Source organism: Epargyreus clarus, unplaced genomic scaffold, assembly GCF_041222505.1.
Source record: "Epargyreus clarus isolate Ecla_fem2 unplaced genomic scaffold, WU_Ecla_fem_2.2 ptg000021l, whole genome shotgun sequence".
Taxonomy (NCBI): Eukaryota; Metazoa; Arthropoda; class Insecta; order Lepidoptera; family Hesperiidae; genus Epargyreus; species Epargyreus clarus.
Window position 1 is genome coordinate 6,973,875 of NW_027332228.1, and position 23,058 is coordinate 6,996,932.

At 33.2% G+C, this 23,058-nt stretch overlaps 5 protein-coding genes across 5 annotated transcripts; 2 read left to right on the forward strand and 3 right to left on the reverse strand.

Annotated features, from left to right (window-relative positions):
• Window positions 1-221: 221 nt before the first annotated feature.
• LOC140750983 (ribosome biogenesis protein BRX1 homolog) lies at window positions 222-2,473 on the reverse strand. The gene is made up of 5 exons (XM_073084758.1): window positions 2,239-2,473; window positions 1,659-1,935; window positions 987-1,270; window positions 578-815; window positions 222-437 (listed from the first exon to the last, which is right to left on the reverse strand). The coding sequence occupies exons 1-5, from the start codon at window positions 2,359-2,361 to the stop codon at window positions 250-252; spliced, it is 1,110 nt and encodes a 369-aa protein (XP_072940859.1). The 5' UTR covers window positions 2,362-2,473; the 3' UTR covers window positions 222-249.
• Window positions 2,474-3,065: 592 nt separating this feature from the next.
• On the forward strand, window positions 3,066-7,703 carry D2hgdh (D-2-hydroxyglutaric acid dehydrogenase). The gene is made up of 9 exons (XM_073084756.1): window positions 3,066-3,629; window positions 3,991-4,138; window positions 4,521-4,718; window positions 5,168-5,361; window positions 5,555-5,723; window positions 5,932-6,061; window positions 6,331-6,487; window positions 6,986-7,151; window positions 7,306-7,703. Exons 1-9 carry the CDS (start codon window positions 3,528-3,530, stop codon window positions 7,560-7,562), a joined length of 1,521 nt encoding a protein of 506 aa, XP_072940857.1. The 5' UTR covers window positions 3,066-3,527; the 3' UTR covers window positions 7,563-7,703.
• A 339-nt stretch (window positions 7,704-8,042) lies between these two features.
• Window positions 8,043-16,665, reverse strand: Paip1 (Poly(A) binding protein interacting protein 1). Its single transcript, XM_073084757.1, has 8 exons — window positions 16,339-16,665; window positions 15,738-15,952; window positions 15,076-15,228; window positions 14,619-14,837; window positions 14,223-14,327; window positions 13,226-13,442; window positions 10,796-10,937; window positions 8,043-10,182 (listed from the first exon to the last, which is right to left on the reverse strand). The coding sequence occupies exons 1-8, from the start codon at window positions 16,445-16,447 to the stop codon at window positions 10,083-10,085; spliced, it is 1,260 nt and encodes a 419-aa protein (XP_072940858.1). The 5' UTR covers window positions 16,448-16,665; the 3' UTR covers window positions 8,043-10,082.
• A 609-nt stretch (window positions 16,666-17,274) lies between these two features.
• On the forward strand, window positions 17,275-19,732 carry Cchl (Cytochrome c heme lyase). The gene is made up of 5 exons (XM_073084973.1): window positions 17,275-17,357; window positions 17,448-17,686; window positions 18,215-18,451; window positions 18,721-18,845; window positions 19,145-19,732. Exons 2-5 carry the CDS (start codon window positions 17,516-17,518, stop codon window positions 19,380-19,382), a joined length of 771 nt encoding a protein of 256 aa, XP_072941074.1. The 5' UTR covers window positions 17,275-17,357; window positions 17,448-17,515; the 3' UTR covers window positions 19,383-19,732.
• A 540-nt stretch (window positions 19,733-20,272) lies between these two features.
• On the reverse strand, window positions 20,273-22,816 carry LOC140751109 (BRISC and BRCA1-A complex member 2). Its single transcript, XM_073084971.1, has 7 exons — window positions 22,517-22,816; window positions 22,137-22,432; window positions 21,806-21,981; window positions 21,511-21,633; window positions 21,349-21,412; window positions 21,114-21,267; window positions 20,273-20,830 (listed from the first exon to the last, which is right to left on the reverse strand). The coding sequence occupies exons 1-7, from the start codon at window positions 22,620-22,622 to the stop codon at window positions 20,631-20,633; spliced, it is 1,119 nt and encodes a 372-aa protein (XP_072941072.1). The 5' UTR covers window positions 22,623-22,816; the 3' UTR covers window positions 20,273-20,630.
• Window positions 22,817-23,058: the final 242 nt, after the last annotated feature.

The window sequence follows — 23,058 nt, forward strand, 5'->3', positions numbered from 1 at the left end:
GGCCCCCAGTGTAAAAAGTTCGCCTGTGATATGATGAGTTTTTTTTTTTGCTAACTGATACACATTTCATAGATTGTTTGGTTCTGAAACCTTTTTTATTAGCAACTGTGTTTGGAGACCCGGGGCGAAGGTGTATGAATCTTACCAATCTGCACAAGCTAGTGCATGGCATATAAATAACATTATATAGTAGAAAAAAGGTTGAATAAAAATATCAATGGTACAAATTACATTTTATTAGATAAAAATCTATTTTTTTGCAACTTTTCTTTTTGTTATCAGTTTTCTCTTTTTTATTTTATCTGATATGGCCTTGCTCTTAGCTTTGAGTTGCTTCCTCCTAATGGCCATGTTGGGTTTGCTAGTCTTTTTCTTCTTAGTTACTGGTTGACTCTCAATTTCACTATCCTCTTCAACTATTTCTTCTTTAATTTCATCTGTGAAGTAAAATATTATACAGTTTAAAATTTATAATAATATAAAATTAATACTAAAGCATATCACATGAATCTCAAGCCATAGCAGTATATGAGAGATGGAGATATATTTTATCAATAAAAGAGTTTCTTCTACCAACCATTAGTGACTACATCTTGAGCTTTTTCCAATGGGTCACCCTTAAAGAAATCTGATCCTTCTATATCTGGATAACCCGTCTCAGGTTTAGTTGCCTCATTCATAGCCTTCTTTTCAATTCTTCTTTCATATTTGCTGCCAGCCTTTTTAGAGTATACTTGTCTCAGTTTAGCTGGACTTACATATTTTGGATTTTCCCATAATGTTGCCCCCCCAAAAGAACCAGAAAATATCTTTACCTGCAAACAAACAAGATTGAAATAAGTAGTCAAAAATTAATATGTAACCTGTTTGCAAATTTAAAAATTTACTTTTTATCAAAATACACATAATTTATATCTCAATTTATAGAAATATTAATATGAATGAATTTATGACTGACACACATAATAGAACATAATGGAACTTACAGGATTCAATACAAATCTGGGTCCGATTTCAGCCAATGCACCATCTTCAGATAATATTTGGTAGTTTCTAAACCAAATCCTGTTGTCCAAAATCATAAATGTATATACATGGTCAAAGAAGGGCTGACTTTTAGGATGATGCTTGGGCACTCCAAATATTTGAATAAGCAGTTCCTTCAAAAGACAGTAATGTGGGTCCTTAGTGAACATTGGATCAAAAGATAGTAGTGGTCTTGACCCTCTCAAACAATTTCCTGTCATCTTTAACTCTCCCATAGTGTAAACTGGAATTTAAAATGAACTATATAATTATTCCAATCATTATAAAGTTTGATTTGTAATGGTGTAATCATTTGCCTTAGTTCTGTGAGTTGTCTGTATGTTAGATCTGTCTAGTTAGTGTAAGTGGACTCGGCCGGTCTAATTAGATCAATAAAATAAATAAAAAAATTATCAAACATGTACTTGGAAATGTAAGGAAAATTTAAATGGCTTAATAAAATAACAAATGAAATACAAATTAAGATGCAGTTAGAATAACGATGATGATGATGGTAAGTGGTAACTACTGTCCATTGTACACATACTACAAACACATTGTACACATACTGAGGTAAGTCACAGATTTTAGTACACCTTAGGACTACTAGTGTAAAATAACAAATAACATACTATTTTCAACCAAAAATTTAGCACTAGGTCCATTTGGAACATTGGACATCCAGAGGTACAAATCCCTCATCTTCCTTCCTTCGAAGAGGATGCATTTATTGCAGTTCTTCATTTCACTTATCTCATTCACCACATAAAGGTTTTTACTTCTTTCCATTTTTGACTCAGATTTATGATGAGGCATCAGTTTTTTTAGATCTTCCATTAAGTGTCGATGTCGGTGGTTAATACCACGAGCAGCAAATACAAGTACTCTCTGTCTATTGATCCATTTTATCTGTAAAGTACATAAAATATAGACTAATTCAGTTTTACTGTTGGGGATATAAATAACATGCAGTCTAGACTGATAAATAGGTTACTATTGCTGGGTCTGAAGTCCGAGAATCTCGCTCAAAAACAAAATATATGATAAGAGTCCTACTTCAGGTCTTTGAGTCTAAGTTCATAGCGCGAACACTAATGTTATATGACGGGAATAGACACACCCACACCGTTGCAATCTTACCACGAAGAATCATGCCATCTTTATACTTATATAGAAAGATTATTTAAGCACGGAATTATAAAAAGATCTTACCCTTTTCGCCACGGGTTCATCGGACATTCGTACTGGAGGCAAAATCACCACATTATCTTCCTTTGCAACTTCTTGCGACTGGACATTCTTCTTTTTGTTCTTTTTTACCTTTAATTTAACCATTATAGATTTTATAATGATTTATTTTGTCTTTTGTTGAAAATGATGAAAACACGTGGAGGTTAGTTTATATTATAAGTTTTATTATAGTAGTGAAGTGAATGAATTAATGATGTGACACAAACAAAAGCAGGGTTGCCAACTATAGATTTTTTTCTCGTATATAAATAAAATAAAATCTCTTAATTTGCCTTTAAAACCTCGTACGCTTCCGGAAAGATGGTATATAGGTGACGAAATCTCTGAAATGTGTATATATCAGCGAAAAATAAAATTTGTATAGGTGTATCAATGAAAAAAAGCACCAGGACTAAACAATCACTGAAATACGTATTTGTCTTAAACATTCCGCTAATTTCTTTCGAAATTTATATAGTCCGCGTAAAAGTACTAGTCTGCTCTCAATGTAGAAATAAATCGCGTCGCCATAGCAAATTGTATGACTACACCTGCGCGCAACAACTTCAGAGCGGACTAGCAGTTTGGCGCGAACTATACTATATTCCTTTATATTAAAATCTCGTACATATTTGTACGAGGATGATAGTGTCCTCCAAAGAGTATAGTAACCTGGTGTCCTCGTACCTCATACGAAAGGCCAGAATCTCGTACTTGTAGTTTGTACAGTTGGCAAGCCTGAATAAAAGTCAAAAGTAGATACAATCTTTTGGATCAGCGTTATTTTAATCGTTTTACTTTCATTCGATTTTGTACTTAATCGAGTAGTTAACTTCAGAAATTAGATCAATTAGATGTCGATTGTCGAACCTTGAAAATAGAGTGAACAGCATGATCTATCTCATTAGTTATTCTCAACAAAATAAAATATAATGTGAAACAGTATTTATTTTTAATGTAAACCACAATAAATCTTGCGTGGGCTAACCGATCATTTCATGAAATACTACGTCTTATGTAACATTGACGAACACATAATAAAACATCTGAACAAGTATCTAAAACCGTTCAGAATTACTTATAATGTTATCACGTCGTCATTTTATTTCTCCAATCAGAGAACTCATTTCTATCATACAAATAGCAGTTTTAACTGAGTTACGTTCATAGTTGGTTGCGTTGGACAGAATACACAAAATAGATTCGTGAATAGAAAGATATCGTGAAGTGTATACCTAATATTAGCAAACTATTTTTGCTAATCTTTTGCTATGTCAAAATCACTTTCGATGCTGTTTACACTCGTTAACAAGAGTAATATTCTGGGTCAAATTAGATATTATGCGTCAAGTGCCCTACCACAGCTATCTTCGGTGAGACCTAGTTTTATACATTTCGTACATACAAATTTGTAATAAGTAGTATTTTAGTTTGAATTATTGCATTATTTCTTGTTAAAAAAATACATCACCTGTGTCTAAATTATAGCACAGTTAGATTGTTGTGTAGATAATTTCTAAATACAGTAACCGGTGGCCGTTAGAAGTTGTAGATTACTATACTCTTTGGTTGTAGATCTTAGGCGAAGCTTTTCATTATTTGCCTTTTTATTTGCTTGCATTCCTTTATTTTTGTCAACTTTATTTACTATATAATTATCTATAATTTTAGTGTAATATTCATATTACGAATTGCGATATTGATTTCCGTTTTATAATTCTCGCTCCACTATAGGAGAAATACGGGATCAAAAGAAAACATTTCTCTCCCTTACAACAAGAGGATATTAATTATTTTAAATCAATATTTAAAGAAGGGCAAGTATTAACAGAAGAATCAGAAGTCCTCCCATTTAATATAGATTGGATTAAAAACTGTAGAGGTACGTTTTTATAAAATAATGGTAAGCTAATTGGTATGTTAATTAGTGTTTAAACAATATTAGTATGGTAAGTATATTTAAAAACCTTCTTGCTGTCCTGTTTGTATGTTACAGGGGTCTCTCTGTTCGACAGTTGTTAGTTTGCTACCCTAGTGGATAGAGTTGGCGCGACCCCATCACCATCACAACTTTCAGGCACTACTGTACTGTACATCTGTTACCCAGAAGTCGCTGTAGAAGGACCATAAGATTTCTACCAGTTTAAAATTGAATCAATATTAATTTAGACCGTCTGCTAAAAGTAGTACGTGTGTACGATCGTGATCTATATTTTTTAAATAATGTAACTCCACAGATATCACCCTTATCTAAATATTTTCAGGACAATCCAAATTGATTTTAAAACCGAAAAGTACCGAGGAAGTGTCAAAAATTCTAGCGTACTGCAACGAGAAAAGATTGGCAGTATGTCCACAAGGCGGGAACACTGGGCTTGTTGGGGGATCCGTCCCTGTATTCGACGAGATCGTGGTCAATCTAGCGCTCATGAACAAGATAAATACTTTAGATGAGCTATCAGGTAAGAAAACACTACGCAGCTACATATGTTTTTGTTATTTATTGTAATAAAAAAATATAGCTTATATGTTATCTGCAATTACACAACACGGTTATTACGCCTAGCTAGACAAGGTACCTTTTCACCAATCTGTGGAGGGTAATGTTTTTTTTATATGTATGTAGGTTGGGCCTTCTTGACCGATTTTAACACTATCATAGGAAGGAATATCTATTGTGAGAACGATATAATATACTTAAGTATTTTTTATTATTTCTTTATTAATTTTCCAGTGTATTTCTTCAGATTCAAACCAAGCTTTATATTTTACTCTTAAAAGATTTACGGTAAATTAGTACATAACGAAAAATCATACATTATACTGTGAGGCGGTGCGCGACGAAACGAGGTTGATATGAAAAATGATTTGAAATTTTAATGAGACACCTTATTAATATTGGTAATTTTAGGCGCCTTAGTGTGCGAAGCTGGATGCATTTTAGAAACCCTTGATGACTATGTGCGGGAACGTGGTTTGATAATGCCTATCGATCTTGGAGCAAAAGGGTCCTGCCATATTGGTGGCAATGTTAGCACGAATGCCGGTGGACTGAGGCTACTTCGCTATGGGAACCTCCATGGATGCGTTATGGGAGTCGAAGCAGTATGTACCTCCCTACTTATCTATCTAATATTTCCTAATTTTGCGATCTTATATCTTCGGACATTTTCTGAACTGTTTTTAAAAGCCAAATTCTGATGTAAAAAGGGTATTATAAAATTAGCGTACAAGTATTACCTATTTATTTTTAAATCCACTATATGACAACGCTTAACATAAGCAAATTATGTTTTAGGTGAAAGCAGATGGCACTATAATAGACTGTCTTCGTACGCTTAAAAAGGACAATACGGGTTACCATTTAAAACATTTATTCATAGGGTCAGAAGGCACTCTCGGGGTGGTCACTAAGGTCGCCATTAGCTGTCCATCATTACCTAAAGCTGTTTCGCTTGGATTCTTTGGTAAGGATAAAACCTTAAGGTACCTAATTTTTTTTAAACCTTTACAAGCTTAGTAGAGCAACTAAATAAGCTGTAAAGTTCTCTATATTTCTACATTGATTTTAAAGTTAAGGATCCACAATAGGTTTTAAATTTAATTTAACGTACGTTGCATAGCTTTCGGGCAAGATTATCACTTTTTATTAAGGACTTAATCTGTTTATTTTAGGTTTAAAGAGCTTTGAAAATGTTCTTCAACTGTACAAAAGCGCAAAATCATCTTTGGGCGAAATATTATCTGCATTTGAAATGGCCGACAACTGTGCAATTAAATCAACTGTTGAAAATTTAAAAATTCCGTAAGTTTCTTTTCTTATCAAATTAAACAAAATTATGTTATAGCTATTTACCTAAACGGTATCAATGATACGTTGACTTATTTATTTATATTTGTACTGCATATCATAAAGAGTTATCAAATTGCGCAATACATTTTATCAATTTAGTATGAAGAAGGTCTTGTTAAATATACTTATAAACAATATGATAGATATTTGCAAAACAAATAGTAATGTCCAATAAACAAAATGCAAGAGTATTTTTAATCCTACATTTTTCTACAAATCAGGAACCCAATATCAGATTATCCGTTCTACGTGCTGGTAGAAACTCATGGCAGTGATGAAAACCATGATAATGAAAAACTAACACGGTTCCTATCGAAAGAAATGGAGAGTGGCCTCATAATAGATGGAACTATCACGTCAGAGCCTGCTAAAATGAAGGTAGAACGCCTATTGCTTGTTTTTTTTTTTAATATTTATACCGTACATCGGCTTACCTTTTACATCGGTACATTTATAGTTGATGATGTTAAAATCATGACTACGATTTTTAAAGCTTAACAGGTTATCCTTAATGCGTTGAAGTTGAACACTCCACGAATAAATTCAGTACTTTGATATTAGTAGCTTACGCATTGGTAAAAATATAATAGATAAGTACTTAGCATAGGCGAAATATATTTTACGGAATTTTGTGGGGATTTTCGCGCCAGCTAAATATAGGAGAGCCTTTTTATCACCGACAAATTTAAGAAAATTTACTCTTGTCTACATTACTCTTGTCTGCTAGGACGTGACGGACGGGACTTGAACGTAGGAATAATTATACATCTTCTATACGGTACTCACATGTACTTTTTAAAGTAATCATGAACCTATAATTACGTAATATAAGCTAAAAGTTTCATAAAGACTAGAGATAATCATATAAATTTACAGAATATTTGGCATCTCCGCGAAAGTATAGCGGGCGCAGGTCTTCTTGACGGTTACGTGTTCAAGTACGATGTATCGATACCTTTAACAAACTATTACGACATTGTGTTATCGCTGAGGAAAAAACTAGGAGATAAAGTAAGAAATGTGTACGGCTATGGGCATATAGGTAAGACCGAATGTAATAAATTTATGAAGAGAAATGTTTATAGTACACACATTAATTCTAGTATTACATTCCTTAATCCGACTTGCATTAAGAAACAAATATATTTCTAATATCTGATGACAATTCAATTACTTAACTTATTATCACATTACAGGTGATGGAAACATCCACATAAACGTGACAGTACCACAATATTCAAAAGAAATATATTCGTTGCTAGAACCATACATCTTTGAACAAGTAGCAAAGTTAAATGGGTCTATAAGTGCGGAGCATGGTGTGGGTTTCCGAAAGCCACAATTCATTCATTATAGCAAAGACGCGTCAGCCCTGCAGTTGATGCGGGAACTAAAGCGAACTATGGACCCTAATGGAATACTTAATCCCTACAAAGTATTGCCCGATGTATAAACATGAAGCACGTTTTTTTAAATCTCCGGAGCTTTCATCACATTCACTTCTTCTTCGATTGTTTTCAGATAATTCAACCTTAACAATGGTTTGACATGTGTAAAAGATAATTCATTTATTATTTATACATAATTAGCATTTTTGTTGTGTATCAATTCTATAATTCAAACACTTGTTTATTTAAATGACTTTTATTAAAATATCCATTTATTCTTATAACATTCATAATATGCAACAAAAATACAATGGAATATTATAAACATTCACCTAATCGTTTCAAAATAAATAAATCCAATATTGCATAAATATCAAAAATTGTTTTTTATTTATTAGATTAGCGAAAGTGTGTCTACAGTCCACTTGTAATCTATTATTATTTTATTTTGTAATATATATTTTATTTGCGAGAAATTGTCATTTTGTCGTGATTCAATTTTGGCATCATTATCATTGACATGTGATGTAAAATAATGAGCAGATATTTTTGAAGGATGCCATAAAATTAAATTAAAACTTCAAATTTTGTTGCATTTAGAAAAGCGATTTTTTACAATCTAATCACTATATCAGACTTCGAAGACATAAAGCTTAACGATAATTATAACATTTAATATAATGGATAGACATAACCAAAATACAAGAAAATTATGGACACAGAATTTTATCCTATAAGAGTATTTTTGAACATTTAAGACATTAACAGTAAAACTGGTTCACATACTCAATGGTCAAGTTAGCTCTAATATTATGCACAAGTAAGCACGAGTTTAATGGAAGTATTAAATGCAGAACTATTTTGATGAATTTAAGGTTATTACGGAATGTAATATTAAGTAGTCATTATAAATTCAATCGTCTTTTACCATTCTGTATATTAGATTTGAAGGTTTCAATCATTCGAAACGATTAACAACACCGGGTATTATTGTAGTACTTACAAAATTCATTCTTTATAAAAAAAGAAAAAAACAAATCATTATCAATAAGTCTTACTATTGAACTGATGTTATAGTTATTATTTTACCAAAAAAGTGTTTTACGTAAATTTTATAAGGTTTAATTATATTCAAATTATATGTTTAACATCTTATCGCTATGAGGTTTATTACTTTAGGATACGTGTCATAACAACATCGTTTATGATAACGATATAATTTTATATAAAATAAAGTACTTGGGAAATTTTATATTTTTTTTAACCTTTCCCTTAATTTTTTATGATCCACCGGTATATTTTAATGAATATTTTAAAATGAATTCTTGATATTAATGTATTGTTTATTAAACACCGTACTATTATGCACAGGGCGGGTCATAAAACGTTGCATAACAAATCTGAACTTTGGTAAAATAAAGGGTCCTCTGTACGTCCCCAGGGATGGACAGGAACTATTATAATGATGAATATTGCAAAATTAAATTTTGAAATCGGATTTTAGGTAATTAATGCCCAATTGAAATATTCTGGAATTATGTTTATTTTATATCTAGACACATGGTAATGTCTCAGCCAAGTTCCCAAAGAAAAATTATTATTTCACAGGAATATTGAATAGATTTCGACAAATTTTAGATGTTATTAATATAACCCTAAACGACTTGTTATGACATTCGTATTTATTGTCATGAATTATTAAAAAATAGAGTAATAATGCTATCGCCATTATTATCATTTTGCCACAACTCATGCTCCATGTTAACAGCATTTACTGTTATTTCATATAAGTTGCATTTATTTATAGTTGCGTTAATTGCACAAAAATATTGCCATTGTTATAATGATGAGCACATTACATATTATAACTGACGTATGTTTTCATTTTACGATACTAAATTAATTTTAAAATCAATTGAGCAAGTACAACAATAGTAAATATTCATTATCATATTTGTTTCTTTTTTGAAGTTGAAAACGAATATTAAATTGGAAATTCCGTTACATTCTACCCTTATTACCTTTTATAATTGATTTTATATAGAACAAATATATTTCGGAAGAACAAACAGACAAATAAGCAAACATTACAAATAATTCCATAACTAAAAAACACATACATTAACTTCATTGAACTTACAGAAAAAGCTAAGAAATAAAATCAATCGATTCGACCACCTTATAACTCGTATGTAAATATGTAACCACTCCATAAGACTATAGATTATAGATATTATTATCGGATGGCTTTAAATGTTTTAAACGCAGTAGTATTGTACAGTTGTTAATATAAAAGTATTAGCTTACAAAGTTAAGGGGAACGGATAATTGTAGTGTGCACGACAGAGGTACTATCCACATTCAGGCAACTAACCTAACCACTTCTAGTACACAAGTTCCATTACACACTTTATATCATGAGAACATAATCATTCTAGAGTGATTAAAAATAGGTCTTGCACTGATAAATCTTTTTGTGGGTTTTTTAAATTTTATACATTTTTTTCATAGTTTTTCACCATTGTTCTAACATAGAAGACAATCTATTATTTATCAAGCATTGCTTCTGTTACCTACAGGGGTGGTTATCGTTTGATCTGATTAGATATCTTGAGAAATTCCAGAAAGCCAGCCTGCATTTCCGCGTCCATTCCAGTGTCCCAAGAGTCGTTTTCCAATTCGTCGCTGTAATCATAATTATTAAATTATAATAGCAAAGGTGTCTTCAATGTTAATATTTATTTATAAATAAAATTATTTCTTTCCTAATCTATTTTACTACCTTTATATTTATTTGTATGATACATCAAAATAAGATCAATTTTAGTACCAAATTTCATTTTTATTAAAAATATTCTGCCGAAGATTTTCTGACTGAGATAAACTTGGATTGCCATACCTATAACCAGATTTGGTGGTTTGGTTGCCTACCATCAGTTGTCACGGAACGATTGCCCATCGCTCATAAATAAGTATAGATATCTCACCGCCTTGTAATTGAAGGAAGCCATTAAATGGCTTAAATTGCTGACAAATGTGTCAGCCGTTTAATGGCTGTCACGGTGTAATTTACGCGGAACAATGCCGACATGTGCAGTAAACTGGTGCAAAAACACGAAATCGAAGAAAAAATGCGAAGAAATTTCGTTTCATTCGTAAATGATCTAAAAGCTACATTTTTTTAATATTTTTCAAACATGAAAATAGATGACAGTGACAATTTCAATGGTCAAAACTGGTAACATTATCTTGTTAGGAGTGAGTAATGTTTACTAATGTATGGCATCGGTATACTCACAGGATGTCGTCGTCGATGGCGGCGGCCTTGCCGGCGGGCAGGTTGCTCTGCAGGAAGGCGCACTCCTCCGCCGTGAGCGAGTGCCCGTCCGCCAGGTAGCCGCCCTCCGGCGTCAGCACCGGCTCCAATTCGCCGTTTATTGCTGTTCGAAATATATTTCGTTCATTATTCATTTATTTACTAGCTGACGCGGCAAACGTTGTGATGCCATATAAATAAAAAAATGTTAAGGGTGAACAACCCTTATCACTTAGGGGTATGAAAAATAGATAGTAGCCTATACTCAGACCTACTGAATAAGCATATTAAATTTGGTGAAAATCGGTAAAGCCGTTTCGGAGGAGTACGGTAACTAACACTGTGACACGAGAAACAGCTTATTGAATTTGTTTGGTGACCCTCTCAATGGACATTTTAACTGCTACTAGTTTCTTTAATCGTAGTAATTAGGCTAGTGTTTACAGATTTGATAAGTTACTTTACCATATCAAGTTTTTGCAATAATTGAGCGAATAATTTTCTATAAGAAAACATAAAATATTCTGTGTAAAAGGGAATGGTATGTTTTCCTTAATATTAAATAATGCAATATTAATATTCATAGAATTCTCACCAAGACTCAGCATTGCAAATAGATATACAGACACATATAAATATACACTAATATTATAAAGAGGAAAACTTTGTTTGTTTGGTTGTAATGAATAGGCTCAAAAACTATTGGGCCGATTTTAAAAATTCTTTCACCATTCGAAAGCTACATTATCCACGAGTAACATAGGCTATATTATTTAGGAAATATATTTGATAAATAGATTTTGAGGCAGTACAAAGTTTGCCGGGTCAGCTAGTATGAAATAAATAAACACAATTCCTTGAGCCTTCCCACACTGGAATTCCATGTCATATATGCAATAAAGATTACACAAATACCCACTTCCTAAGACAATAATGTTATTACTTAGAATGCAGGCAACTTAGTATATCTTTTGATTGCAACAATATTTTATGTATTAGATTGGTGCATGGTGACTATTTACCAAAGATATAAGTAATAGTATAACTCTTACCATAATAATAAATCTTACCATAACCAGGTAGTAGCGTCAGCCAAAGTGGCGGACAAAGGCTGTAGGAGGCCCAGTGTAAAAAGTTGCTATGATTTTACAAAATTACAAGTGGATCATAGACTTATACGGCGATAAATACGTATGATTCCGGCGACCTTCTTTTTCCTTAATTTATACACATATCACAGATTGTTTGGTTCTGACCTTTTTTTTAGCTAGTGTTTGGGGGCTCCCCGCTAGAGGTCAGGCATATGTTGCGACTTTCAACAAACAACAGCAAATAGCTCACCATATCCGGGCTGCTGCACTTGCGTGTGGTACGACTTTCAACAAAAGACAGCATAGAGCTCACCATATCCGGGCTGCTGCACTTGCGTGTGGTACGACTTTCAACAAAAGACAGCATAGAGCTCACCATATCCGGGCTGCTGCACTTGCGTGTGGTACGACTTTCAACAAAAGACAGCATAGAGCTCACCATATCCGGGCTGCTGCACTTGCGTGTGGTACGACTTTCAACAAAAGACAGCATAGAGCTCACCATATCCGGGCTGCTGCACTTGTGTGTGGTACGACTTTCAACAAAAGACAGCATAGAGCTCACCATATCCGGGCTGCTGCACTTGCGTGTGGTACGACTTTCAACAAAAGACAGCATAGAGCTCACCATATCCGGGCTGCTGCACTTGTGTGTGGTACGACTTTCAACAAAAGACAGCATAGAGCTCACCATATCCGGGCTGCTGCACTTGCGTGTGGTACGACTTTCAACAAAAGACAGCATAGAGCTCACCATATCCGGGCTGCTGCACTTGTGTGTGGTACGACTTTCAACAAAAGACAGCATAGAGCTCACCATATCCGGGCTGCTGCACTTGCGTGTGGTACGACTTTCAACAAAAGACAGCATAGAGCTCACCATATCCGGGCTGCTGCACTTGCGTGTGGTACGACTTTCAACAAAAGACAGCATAGAGCTCACCATATCCGGGCTGCTGCACTTGCGTGTGGTACGACTTTCAACAAAAGACAGCATAGAGCTCACCATATCCGGGCTGCTGCACTTGTGTGTGGTACGACTTTCAACAAAAGACAGCATAGAGCTCACCATATCCGGGCTGCTGCACTTGCGTGTGGTACGACTTTCAACAAAAGACAGCATAGAGCTCACCATATCCGGGCTGCTGCACTTGCGTGTGGTACGACTTTCAACAAAAGACAGCATAGAGCTCACCATATCCGGGCTGCTGCACTTGTGTGTGGTACGACTTTCAACAAAAGACAGCATAGAGCTCACCATATCCGGGCTGCTGCACTTGCGTGTGGTACGACTTTCAACAAAAGACAGCATAGAGCTCACCATATCCGGGCTGCTGCACTTGCGTGTGGTACTGCTGCGGCGGCGGCGCGGGCGCGGCGGGCGCGCGGCGGCGCGGCTCGGGGTCGGCGAGCCCCCAGCGCGCGGCGCGCAGCTCCACCACCGCGCGCACGCACGCCAGCTGCGCGCGCCGCTTCAGCCGCTCGAACGCCGCGTGCATGCCCGCCGGGCAGTCCGCGTCCAGCGCTATGCCCGACAGCTGGACCAAACGACAATTCGTTGCAATACACGCATCGCTGCTTTGCAAGAATAACAGCACAACTCAAAATTCTTTTTTCCGTTAAAGGTACAATTTAACCTAATTTAAATATATCCTATTTTAAGGTCTATCTGTACTGTGGTTACATATGCCTATGCTACTCATACCCGTATTTTAATTTCATTTATTAAAAATATCTCGAAACAAAAACATTGTTTAATTTTAAACTGGCTCCCCTGGAAAATTATCTTTTTTGAGTTGTGCCAATATTCTTGCAAAGCAGAAACATATTGTGTACTTGTTACACCACTACGGTCATATTTTTTTTATGAAACAAATTTGAGGTAAAATAATATAAAGGCTATATAAATCTGTTAGCAAAGTAACCTAACCTTTTCCTTATTATTAAGAGCCTTTTCCTATCACTGTATTACTGGTGCAGATGCATTATTTCATAGATACTTTGCCTGTTATGTGAGTCACACACATGTGGTATGGTATGCAAATAGACTACATAGGATTAAGTGACACATGTGAGTAAAACACAGACTCAGTTATTAACTCATGTAACAAGAAAATGGCCCTTATGCAAATTTACAGAGTATAATTTTATTTTTAACAGCTTTAATTTAGATTTAAGTAAATACATTTCATAGTGTGATAGAAAAATCAGTAAACTACATCCAATTATTTAAAGTGACAAAAAAAAATCCTGCAAGAGCAATACACTTTAAAATCACAAATTACTGAAAACAAATGATATGTATTAAGAATTCTTACTTTGAGCAATTGGCAGACTGCTTTGATGTTAACTTCCTTGTCAGTGTCCAACAAATGGAGCAACACTTTACATAGGCTCTCACCAAGAGATTTGATTCTTCCACCCTAAAAGATACAAATTCCTTATGTAAAGAACAATTATTCCACACTGTGAAGAACAGTACAATAAAACAGAGTATAAGAAAAAGATAATATGTAAACAAACAAGCAAAATTATTTACTGTTCTCAAAAAAGAGAACAATTATGTTTTTACAGTTTGTTATTTAACTAAACTAAAAAGAAACAAATTATCATCACATAGATATGAAAATCTTACATTCATAAAAATTTATTAATAGACGGGCATAACCTCCACATTAAACCAATCTATATACAGATGTATGCATTGTCCTTACCTGACTATCTTCTAGTTGAGTGTATATCTCAGCGAGGAACATAGCAAATCCACGCATATTCTCCTCAGATGTCTCGATGCCTGTAATGATCTTGTTTTCTTCAGCGGAGCAACGCTCAAGAAGGCATGCGCGGAAAGTAGATTCCTCTGGAGAGGCCACAGAGTCGTACATAGAGCACAGGCGTGCACCATTGTACCGGAAGTTAGATTCGCCAATTGACTAAAAATTTAACAACTATTAAAATGTGTTCAAACTCATTAAACATTCATTATTTAAGGCAGGGTAAAAAAGGCAACATTCATCCATATTTTTAAAATTACTTTAAAATATTTTTCAAAATAGATAATATTACTACATGCACCATACTTAAATAGTATAGAAATAACTTTACAACAGCCAAACAAAAAGAAACAGCAATTTATGCATGCAACATTCTCAAAATAGATTTCTACAATACCTGATTAACAATAGCTTCCACAAGTGGCCTGGTGTAGTTAGCATCATGCAGAGTGGAGGCAAATGAATCCACAAGCGGGCCACACAGAGTGTCAAACTTGCCGGGATCAAATGTTATCTCACACATCACAGTAATCAAGTGACCAATGTTCTCCTGTTAAAACAATTTTATAATTTATGTTATTGAAAGTATAAATCATTTTAATAATAACAAAATAATAATGTGTGAATAATATACAAAAGGATTTACACTTATTTAGCTTCATTATTAAAATAATTTTATTATCAATCAAATATAATTTAACTAAGCAAATAACCAGAAATATACAATAATAAATAGAAGTAAATGAGACTTAATAATAGTAATAAACTGTGTTTTATATATGTATGCAAGTTCTTCCCATGCTAAAAATATGCTCTGATCCTTGACCTCATCTTTGCAAAACTATAACTTTATATGTATAAAACATAATTAAAATATTTTAAAATGAAAAAAGTTGCAATAAATATATGCTATATTCCATAATAATATAGTGAAATAAAATATAAAATACTTCTAAGAAAGAAAAATAAAAAGTTCATCTACACTTCACATGAATATGAAAATATATAATAATATATCAATAATTTTAGAAATTAATATGTATCATAAATTTTACTTACTCTTAAATCTGCATTTTCTGATTCTTCCAAAGAATATGACATGTCCTCAAAATTATAAGGACTCTGATCTTGCGCTTGCCGAAGACGATCCTGAACCGAGAAACGAGGCAAGCGGTATGGAACAGGATCAGTTGGGTATGTTATATTCTGTTGAACATAATTTGGTGGATACCATTCCTTGGCATCTGCAGATAGATTTGATTTCGGAGGCTCAACTGTAAAAAAAAATAGTTGAAATAGCCTTTTAAATTTGGTAATACTTTAATACATTTGATATAGCAAGCATTTATGTAAACAAAAAGAGTAGTTTAAAAATTAATATCAATTTAGTAATATATAAATACATACATAAAGATAGGTTACATTAACGCCGTTAGTTTTAAGTTACTAAAATTTCTATAGCTCTCATTACTAATCACTACTCGAATTCGGCGCACGACCGGCTGCTTTCTGTCAAACAACGCCGACGTCATCACAAATGAAAATCTTCAATACTTTCACCTGAAGATTTGATGAGCGCAGTGTATGACGTAGCGACACCGACCGAAACGTAAATTAATTCAGAAAGTATCAGTCGATGTGTAAATTACGAGTTAGTTACCTTTTACATCCTCAGCTATGTTCTTCGGCCGCCGAAGTTCCCGAGGTGGTTTTTCGGGTTGCCAACCGCGGCCCCTGCCTCTAGATCCTCCGACGTCTCCGTTGTTCATTTCAATCGCTTTTCACGATTAGTTCCAAGTAAAACTTCGGAACAAAGTATTCATTGAAGAAATTCCATAAACTGTGTTAATATTTACGCTTCAAGATCGGAAAATATCTCGTTCGTTGATTTCGACACGTAAACAAAGACAAACACTAAAATAGGTATCGTTTCAATCACAGCCGTACCTCCATGTTATTTGTGCGAATAGGACGGAAAACTAAAAATACGTTTGCCTTTGCATGTGAATACGTTCCACATTACGCAGTATTTTTGTCATTAATATGGTATGACTACTTTCAAAGAGTATAGTAACCTATACAGATTACTTTTAAAAAAATATTTTGATGTAATGTAAACAGTTTATTATTTAAATGTAATTATTGTAAATTGGTGTTATTTTCCAGCCTTTGACTAAAAATTTGCCTCGACTCTTATACGTAACTTGCATCATGTCAGAGTAAATATTACTTATTACTCTGAGACTTATAAATATCATTTACAATAATTCTTTGGATACCATTTTATGGACTACTATACTCTTTGACCATATTCATGATTCCATCCCTCCAGGGGAGGGCTTTTGATTGTATTGATCGGTAGTATTTCTATTTCTAGCTAGGTCTGCTCCAAATATATATTAAAAAGTAATTCTTTGTATCGGGGGGCTCAGATACTGTGTTGTGAATTATTTATTTTGATATTATTCGCCGACTTGTGCTATATCACTGTATAAAATATTTTAATTTTTCAATATAAATATCGAATCATGGATTCCGGTATTATCGACATTCGACACATCGTTGTATTCCTACTTATCGACTAATAGTAGTACAACACTACTCTACTCATCGACTCATCCCATACCTACTCCCGTCAAACTCCTAAAATTGTGCTAAAATTATTGCGTTTTTGTCATGGTAAAAAAATTACATCTAAGAAACTAACATGTATTTATGTGCATTTTAAATTGTGTTTATAGTATAAAACACCAATATATTAATTTTCAGGTGTAAAATGGTTTATGTTTTTGGTTAACCTTGTCAGCTTACGTAAGGTTTAAAATTATTAAGCTAAGATGGGTAATAAAGTTTCTGCAGAAGCTGTGAACATAAAAACTGTAAAAAATGACTCGAGTCCTCCACCTGAATGCCCCATGCATAACAAAGACGCCAAGAGCAATGAAGTTAAAACTCCACCATCAGAATGTCCTGTGCAACATGATAACACTATCAATCCCTATAACATGGTTCGTATAAAACTTTGGTTATATTAAGTTATTGTTTACGTAGAGTTCTAGTCATAAAAGGTAGCAACTTATATACACATATATATAGAATCCTAGTCTCTGTCTGTTCTCTAGGTTTAACTATATTTTTTCAATTGGGCAACAGGGGCCACATAATATCAGCTATACTGCAATTACATACCCAACAACTACTTTCATTATTTTAAATGAAACTTAAATCTGTTGCAAAATTATGCAATCTTATAATAAATATTATACCTTAGAAATTAAAGTATTACAGATCTGTTTTTGGTTCAACTACATAGAGATCACCACATCAATAAATTCTGCTGAATAAAATCAACCTTTTGTGCTAAAGTGTGTGATGTAGATGAGACATTCCAAATTAGACCTCGGCAGTAACTATATAGCTGACTTTCTTCAGACTCCAATGTTATCTTGGGTTGATTATATGTATCCATGAGTTTTGATCATCACTTTCCATCAGGTCATTTGCTACTTGTATAATATGAAAAAACATTGTTTTAGATGCCACCAGCAAACCAACAGCCAGCACCAGACCAGCCTTTCACCTTGCCTACTCAACGCCAAGTGTCATCCATACCACGTGCAATGCCTGATGGCTCCACAGAGTTCTGGGTGTACCCAAGCCAGCAAATGTTCTGGAATGCTATGCTTCGCAAGGGCTGGCGATGGAAGGATGAAGATATCAAGCAAAAGGACATGGAAGACATTATTCGTATACACAATGCCAATAATGAGCAAGTATGTCTTTTTTCTGTAGTAATTTGAATGATACATACATAAATGAAAACTTTTTATATAGTGTATTCATGCTATTTTGAACAGGATGTTTGTTATTTCATCTAACAAACTAGTAAAACCAATGAGGATAATGATTTATGTAAATTGTAATTTTTAAAACTATAATGATTGGGCACTTTTTTATACCAAGTGTATGATGACATTTGAATCTTTTATTATTGTGCAATGTAATACTATAATGTAATAAACATATTTATAATCAATATCAGGCATGGCAGGAAGTCTTGAAATGGGAAGCATTGCATGCAAAAGAATGTGGACATCCTAGGCTCAAAAGTTTTGGAGGGAAGGCTACACAATATAGTCCAAGAGCTAGAATTCGATCTTGGCTTGGGTGAGTTGATAGTCACCTAATACTAATTATTCTTTCAAGTAAATTACATTTCATATTTCAGTTTTAATAAGTAAGTTTTATGTTCAGTATGTAGAAAAATAATTTTGAATACCTTAACCAACAATATTAAAGGATGTTCTATGTATTAATTGTTACACATTATTATTAACTGATTAATACAAATTTGTCTTTGTTATTTGTTCTTTGCTTCCTTTTAGTTTCATAATTATCAGAGTTTGTTCAGAAGCTAATATACATTGAACTGAATGAAGGAACTAATAAAACTTTTTTATTTCCAGATATGAGCTGCCATTTGATCGCCACGACTGGATTGTTGATAGATGTGGCAAAGATGTTCGCTATGTCATTGATTATTATGATGGTGGGGAAGTTGACAATAAGTTTCAGTTTGCTTTACTTGATGTCAGGCCGGCTCTCGACTCTATTGATAATGTCTGGGACAGGATGAGAGTTATGTACATGAGGTATCGCTATGAACTGATTGGGGAGAAAGAAACCACAAAGTTAACTAACTAATTTAGTTCATACATATAGAACATGTTCATTCAAAATTAGACTACATTTTGTTTTTGTATTAAAATCCAAAAGGAAGTTGATGTGGGGTTCTTCCGTCGACAAAAATTGTCACTGCAGAAACTCTTTGTGATTTTAATTATTTAATGTAAATTATGCCATTGTATTGTTAGTATTATCATTTAAAAAATTGTTTTACAAAAACTTAGCATTATTTGAAAGTAATTAGTATTCATTTTTTAATTAGAATTGCATGAGTCAAGCAGCAGTTGCATTCTGAATACCATATCGATAATTATGTTAACTGTAATACAGTAGTTTAATATAACAACCAATAAAATAGTGAAAACCTGTTTTTAAACTTTCAATTACCCTTTCTGTTAATATCGTATCTTAGTCTAGTTAGGTTAGCCCAAATATTTTAAATTTAAATTCCTGATAGTGTATGTATCAACACTCTTCATGACCACTTACTAGGGGGTTACTACAAAAAAATATGTAAATATATTTTCAAGTGTTTGTCTGATATCAACTGGTGCTATTTTTTAAGATGCACAATAGCAAAACAAAATAGTATTTAAATTTTTGATTGATTTGAAATTATAAATTGATTCAGAAGCAGTAAGACTGAAAAACAAGACTGCTCCTAAAGCACGCTTCTGAGATTTTTTCAGTTACATGCGTCTTAGAAAGTAATTATAACGTGCCACAGCGACGCCTAAACCAGTTTGATTTTCAGAAGAGACTAGGGCTTAACTGCTTAGCAGAAAGGGTTGACGACAATCTGATTATGGCTTTTCACATACACACATTTTCATATGTATCACAGATATCACATGCGTCAAATTGAAATCGTTGTGCCGATCTGCGGTTTTCGTAAATAAAACATGACATGATTATTTAAGATTTATTTATAATAAAAAATGTGTTATGGAAGATTTCCTAAGACATTAATATATTTTCGAGGTTAAATCTACATCTGTATACATACTAGGAAATTGTCTTCCTTCGTGATTACTGGTAAGTAATATTAAACTGCTTCGTATAATAATCGTAAGTAATATTAAATTGAATCCTTCATAAGTAGTATGGTAGTAGTACCAACTTTTGAAAATATGCGACATGAATGCACTTTAAGTAATCTAATCCAAGTCATTGTCATGACAATTGTTGAATACCTACTTTTTTGTAATAAATTATCAATAATAATTGCTTTTATTTGCTGGTAGTTGGGATTTCTATGTCATCTTCTTATGATTCTAAATTAACAAGTTGATTGCTTGAAGAAAATCCTTTGCATTCATTTTTAAAAATCTGTACTTGTTGTTCAATGTACATTTCAAAATTACTGTATGGGCATGCTGTTAGCACTTTGAACTTTGGCTTGCCTTTGTTATTGTGGTATACAGATCTTAATGTCAAAACTGGCAGATTTTCGGGAAATCTGATACCTAAAATCAAAACATCCTTTGAAATATAGAACACAATAAGATTATATTATAATTAGTAAATAAATAAATGATGTAAGGCAGTGATACCATTGTGGCTGAAGCTCTGCCTCTATTAGGGGTCCAAGGGTGGAATCCCAGAAATTTTTCAGATTTTTCATAGTTGTATTTATTTAAAAGTAAGTTCCACTTGTTATAATGCTGAACAAAAACCTCCCAATGTTTTTCTACCTTAAACCAGCCCACCAATTCTTTACTACTTAGTGTATATATATATATTACTTACCTATGTCTATTTGCAAAATCCAATGAAAATCATTCATTTCAAAGAGGAAAGCAGCACTATTGGCATCATGCTCTAGCACTGCACCTTCATATTTCACAATAAGTTGTGCCAATAGTTCACGCTTTAACCTGTCATTGGTTAGGATGTCTTGAATCTGTTAAAATGTAAACATCTTTAAGTTAAATAAAGTATTATTTGTATTGATTTTATTTAAATTTTAAATTCGTTATTATACCTTGTTATTGAGAAGTTCAGTGACCATTGGAACATAGTCCATTAAAACTCCTGACTGGTGCATCCTGGAAATATATTTTTAATAATTAGTTTTTGAACTTTATTACAGAAATGAGAATTACAGTTTATGCTAAAATTATTAAATCAGGTTTAATATTCTTACATAGGTAAAGTTATGTTTCCAAGTACTTTAGTCAGGAATGGTGACAAAATAAGTTCTGCATTTGTAGAATTGGGATATCGGACCAGTAGAAGAGCAGTATCTATTCCAGGATTTTGAGCAATTCTGAAAGAATATGAGCAAATGAGAATATACGAATAAATAGAACTAAAAGTAAGAATGAATAATTTGTAATAAACATATGCATAGAAAACAAAGCAAAATATTAATACCTAAAATGTTATAGAAAAAATATTTTGTTGTGTATTTCAAAAGGAAGTGGAAGATAAGACAATACCCTTCATTGTATAACTCAGGTAATCTCGAAGTGTCAACTTTAAGTTTAATTAGGAATTCAACTAAATGTCCCGTGACCCAAACTTCAATGTCTTGCTTAGTGGTCAGTGCATTGCCCAATAATGCACTGTATTCAAAATATGCTCGGGAACTTTCGTCTTCACCCAATTTCTTTATCTAGGAAAATTGTGCAATTGAATATAACATATTATATCTGCATAAAAAATTTATAAGCAATATAAATAAAGCAATATTTGCAGAAACAGCTGCAATTCAGTTTTAGATACAATATTCATATTAAGCTATCATATAGAATACTAAGAAAATGTTACCTGGTGAAGTTTGTACAAATTGATCATTTCTGATATAACATGACTGAGTGATTTGGGATCATTTGCATCCCATTTCAGTAGGCTGGGGATATGTTGCAGAATGCATTCATCATCGGCATTGTTGAGGAAGGACTCGTCGTCAAATTTAAAGTCAGGAGCAAACCAAGGCACGGAAGCATCAAATATAACATCCCATTTTAATTTTTTTGAACAATATGGGAGGACTATTCGAAACTGGGTTTCGTTCTCGTCTGAGCATCCCATCCTCTCCAAATCCACCTTAGTTTTACATAATCCTGTATATTGAAATAAAATGTCATTACGATTTGGTATTATCAAGAACAATAAATGTAATAATATATTTAAATAGAATTGCTTACCAAGTTCCAAATCCTGATATATGTTTTGTACATACGGTCGAAACGGTGGTGCTATATCACTCAGAACACTTAAATTTTCAGTAGACATGACTGAATACTGAATCATACAATTTTGGAGTACGTGCTGTATTATAATATTTATTATTACAAACTGAAAAGGCAGTGTTCCTTTAGATCAACACGGCACGGCTGTAATAATTTCAATTAAAGTATGATTAATGTTATTAGTCATAAGGCAGACAAAAAATATAAATAATAATAATAAATAAATAGAATAAATAACAATATAATAACCTTTCGTCTGTCTACAATAGTGACATTGACATTAAATATACTTCATTTCATAATATCTTAATACTTCGACCAAAGAGACATTAGCTCTATAACTTTCAGCTTAATTTCATTTTATTGCCAATTTATTTATAAATAATTAAAAGCAAAATATGCAAATAAAAAGTATTATTTTTTCTTTTTGAAATACACGATATAATAAGTATCGCGTTCGTCCACAATATATAATAACCCTAAGTACTCTGTGGCCG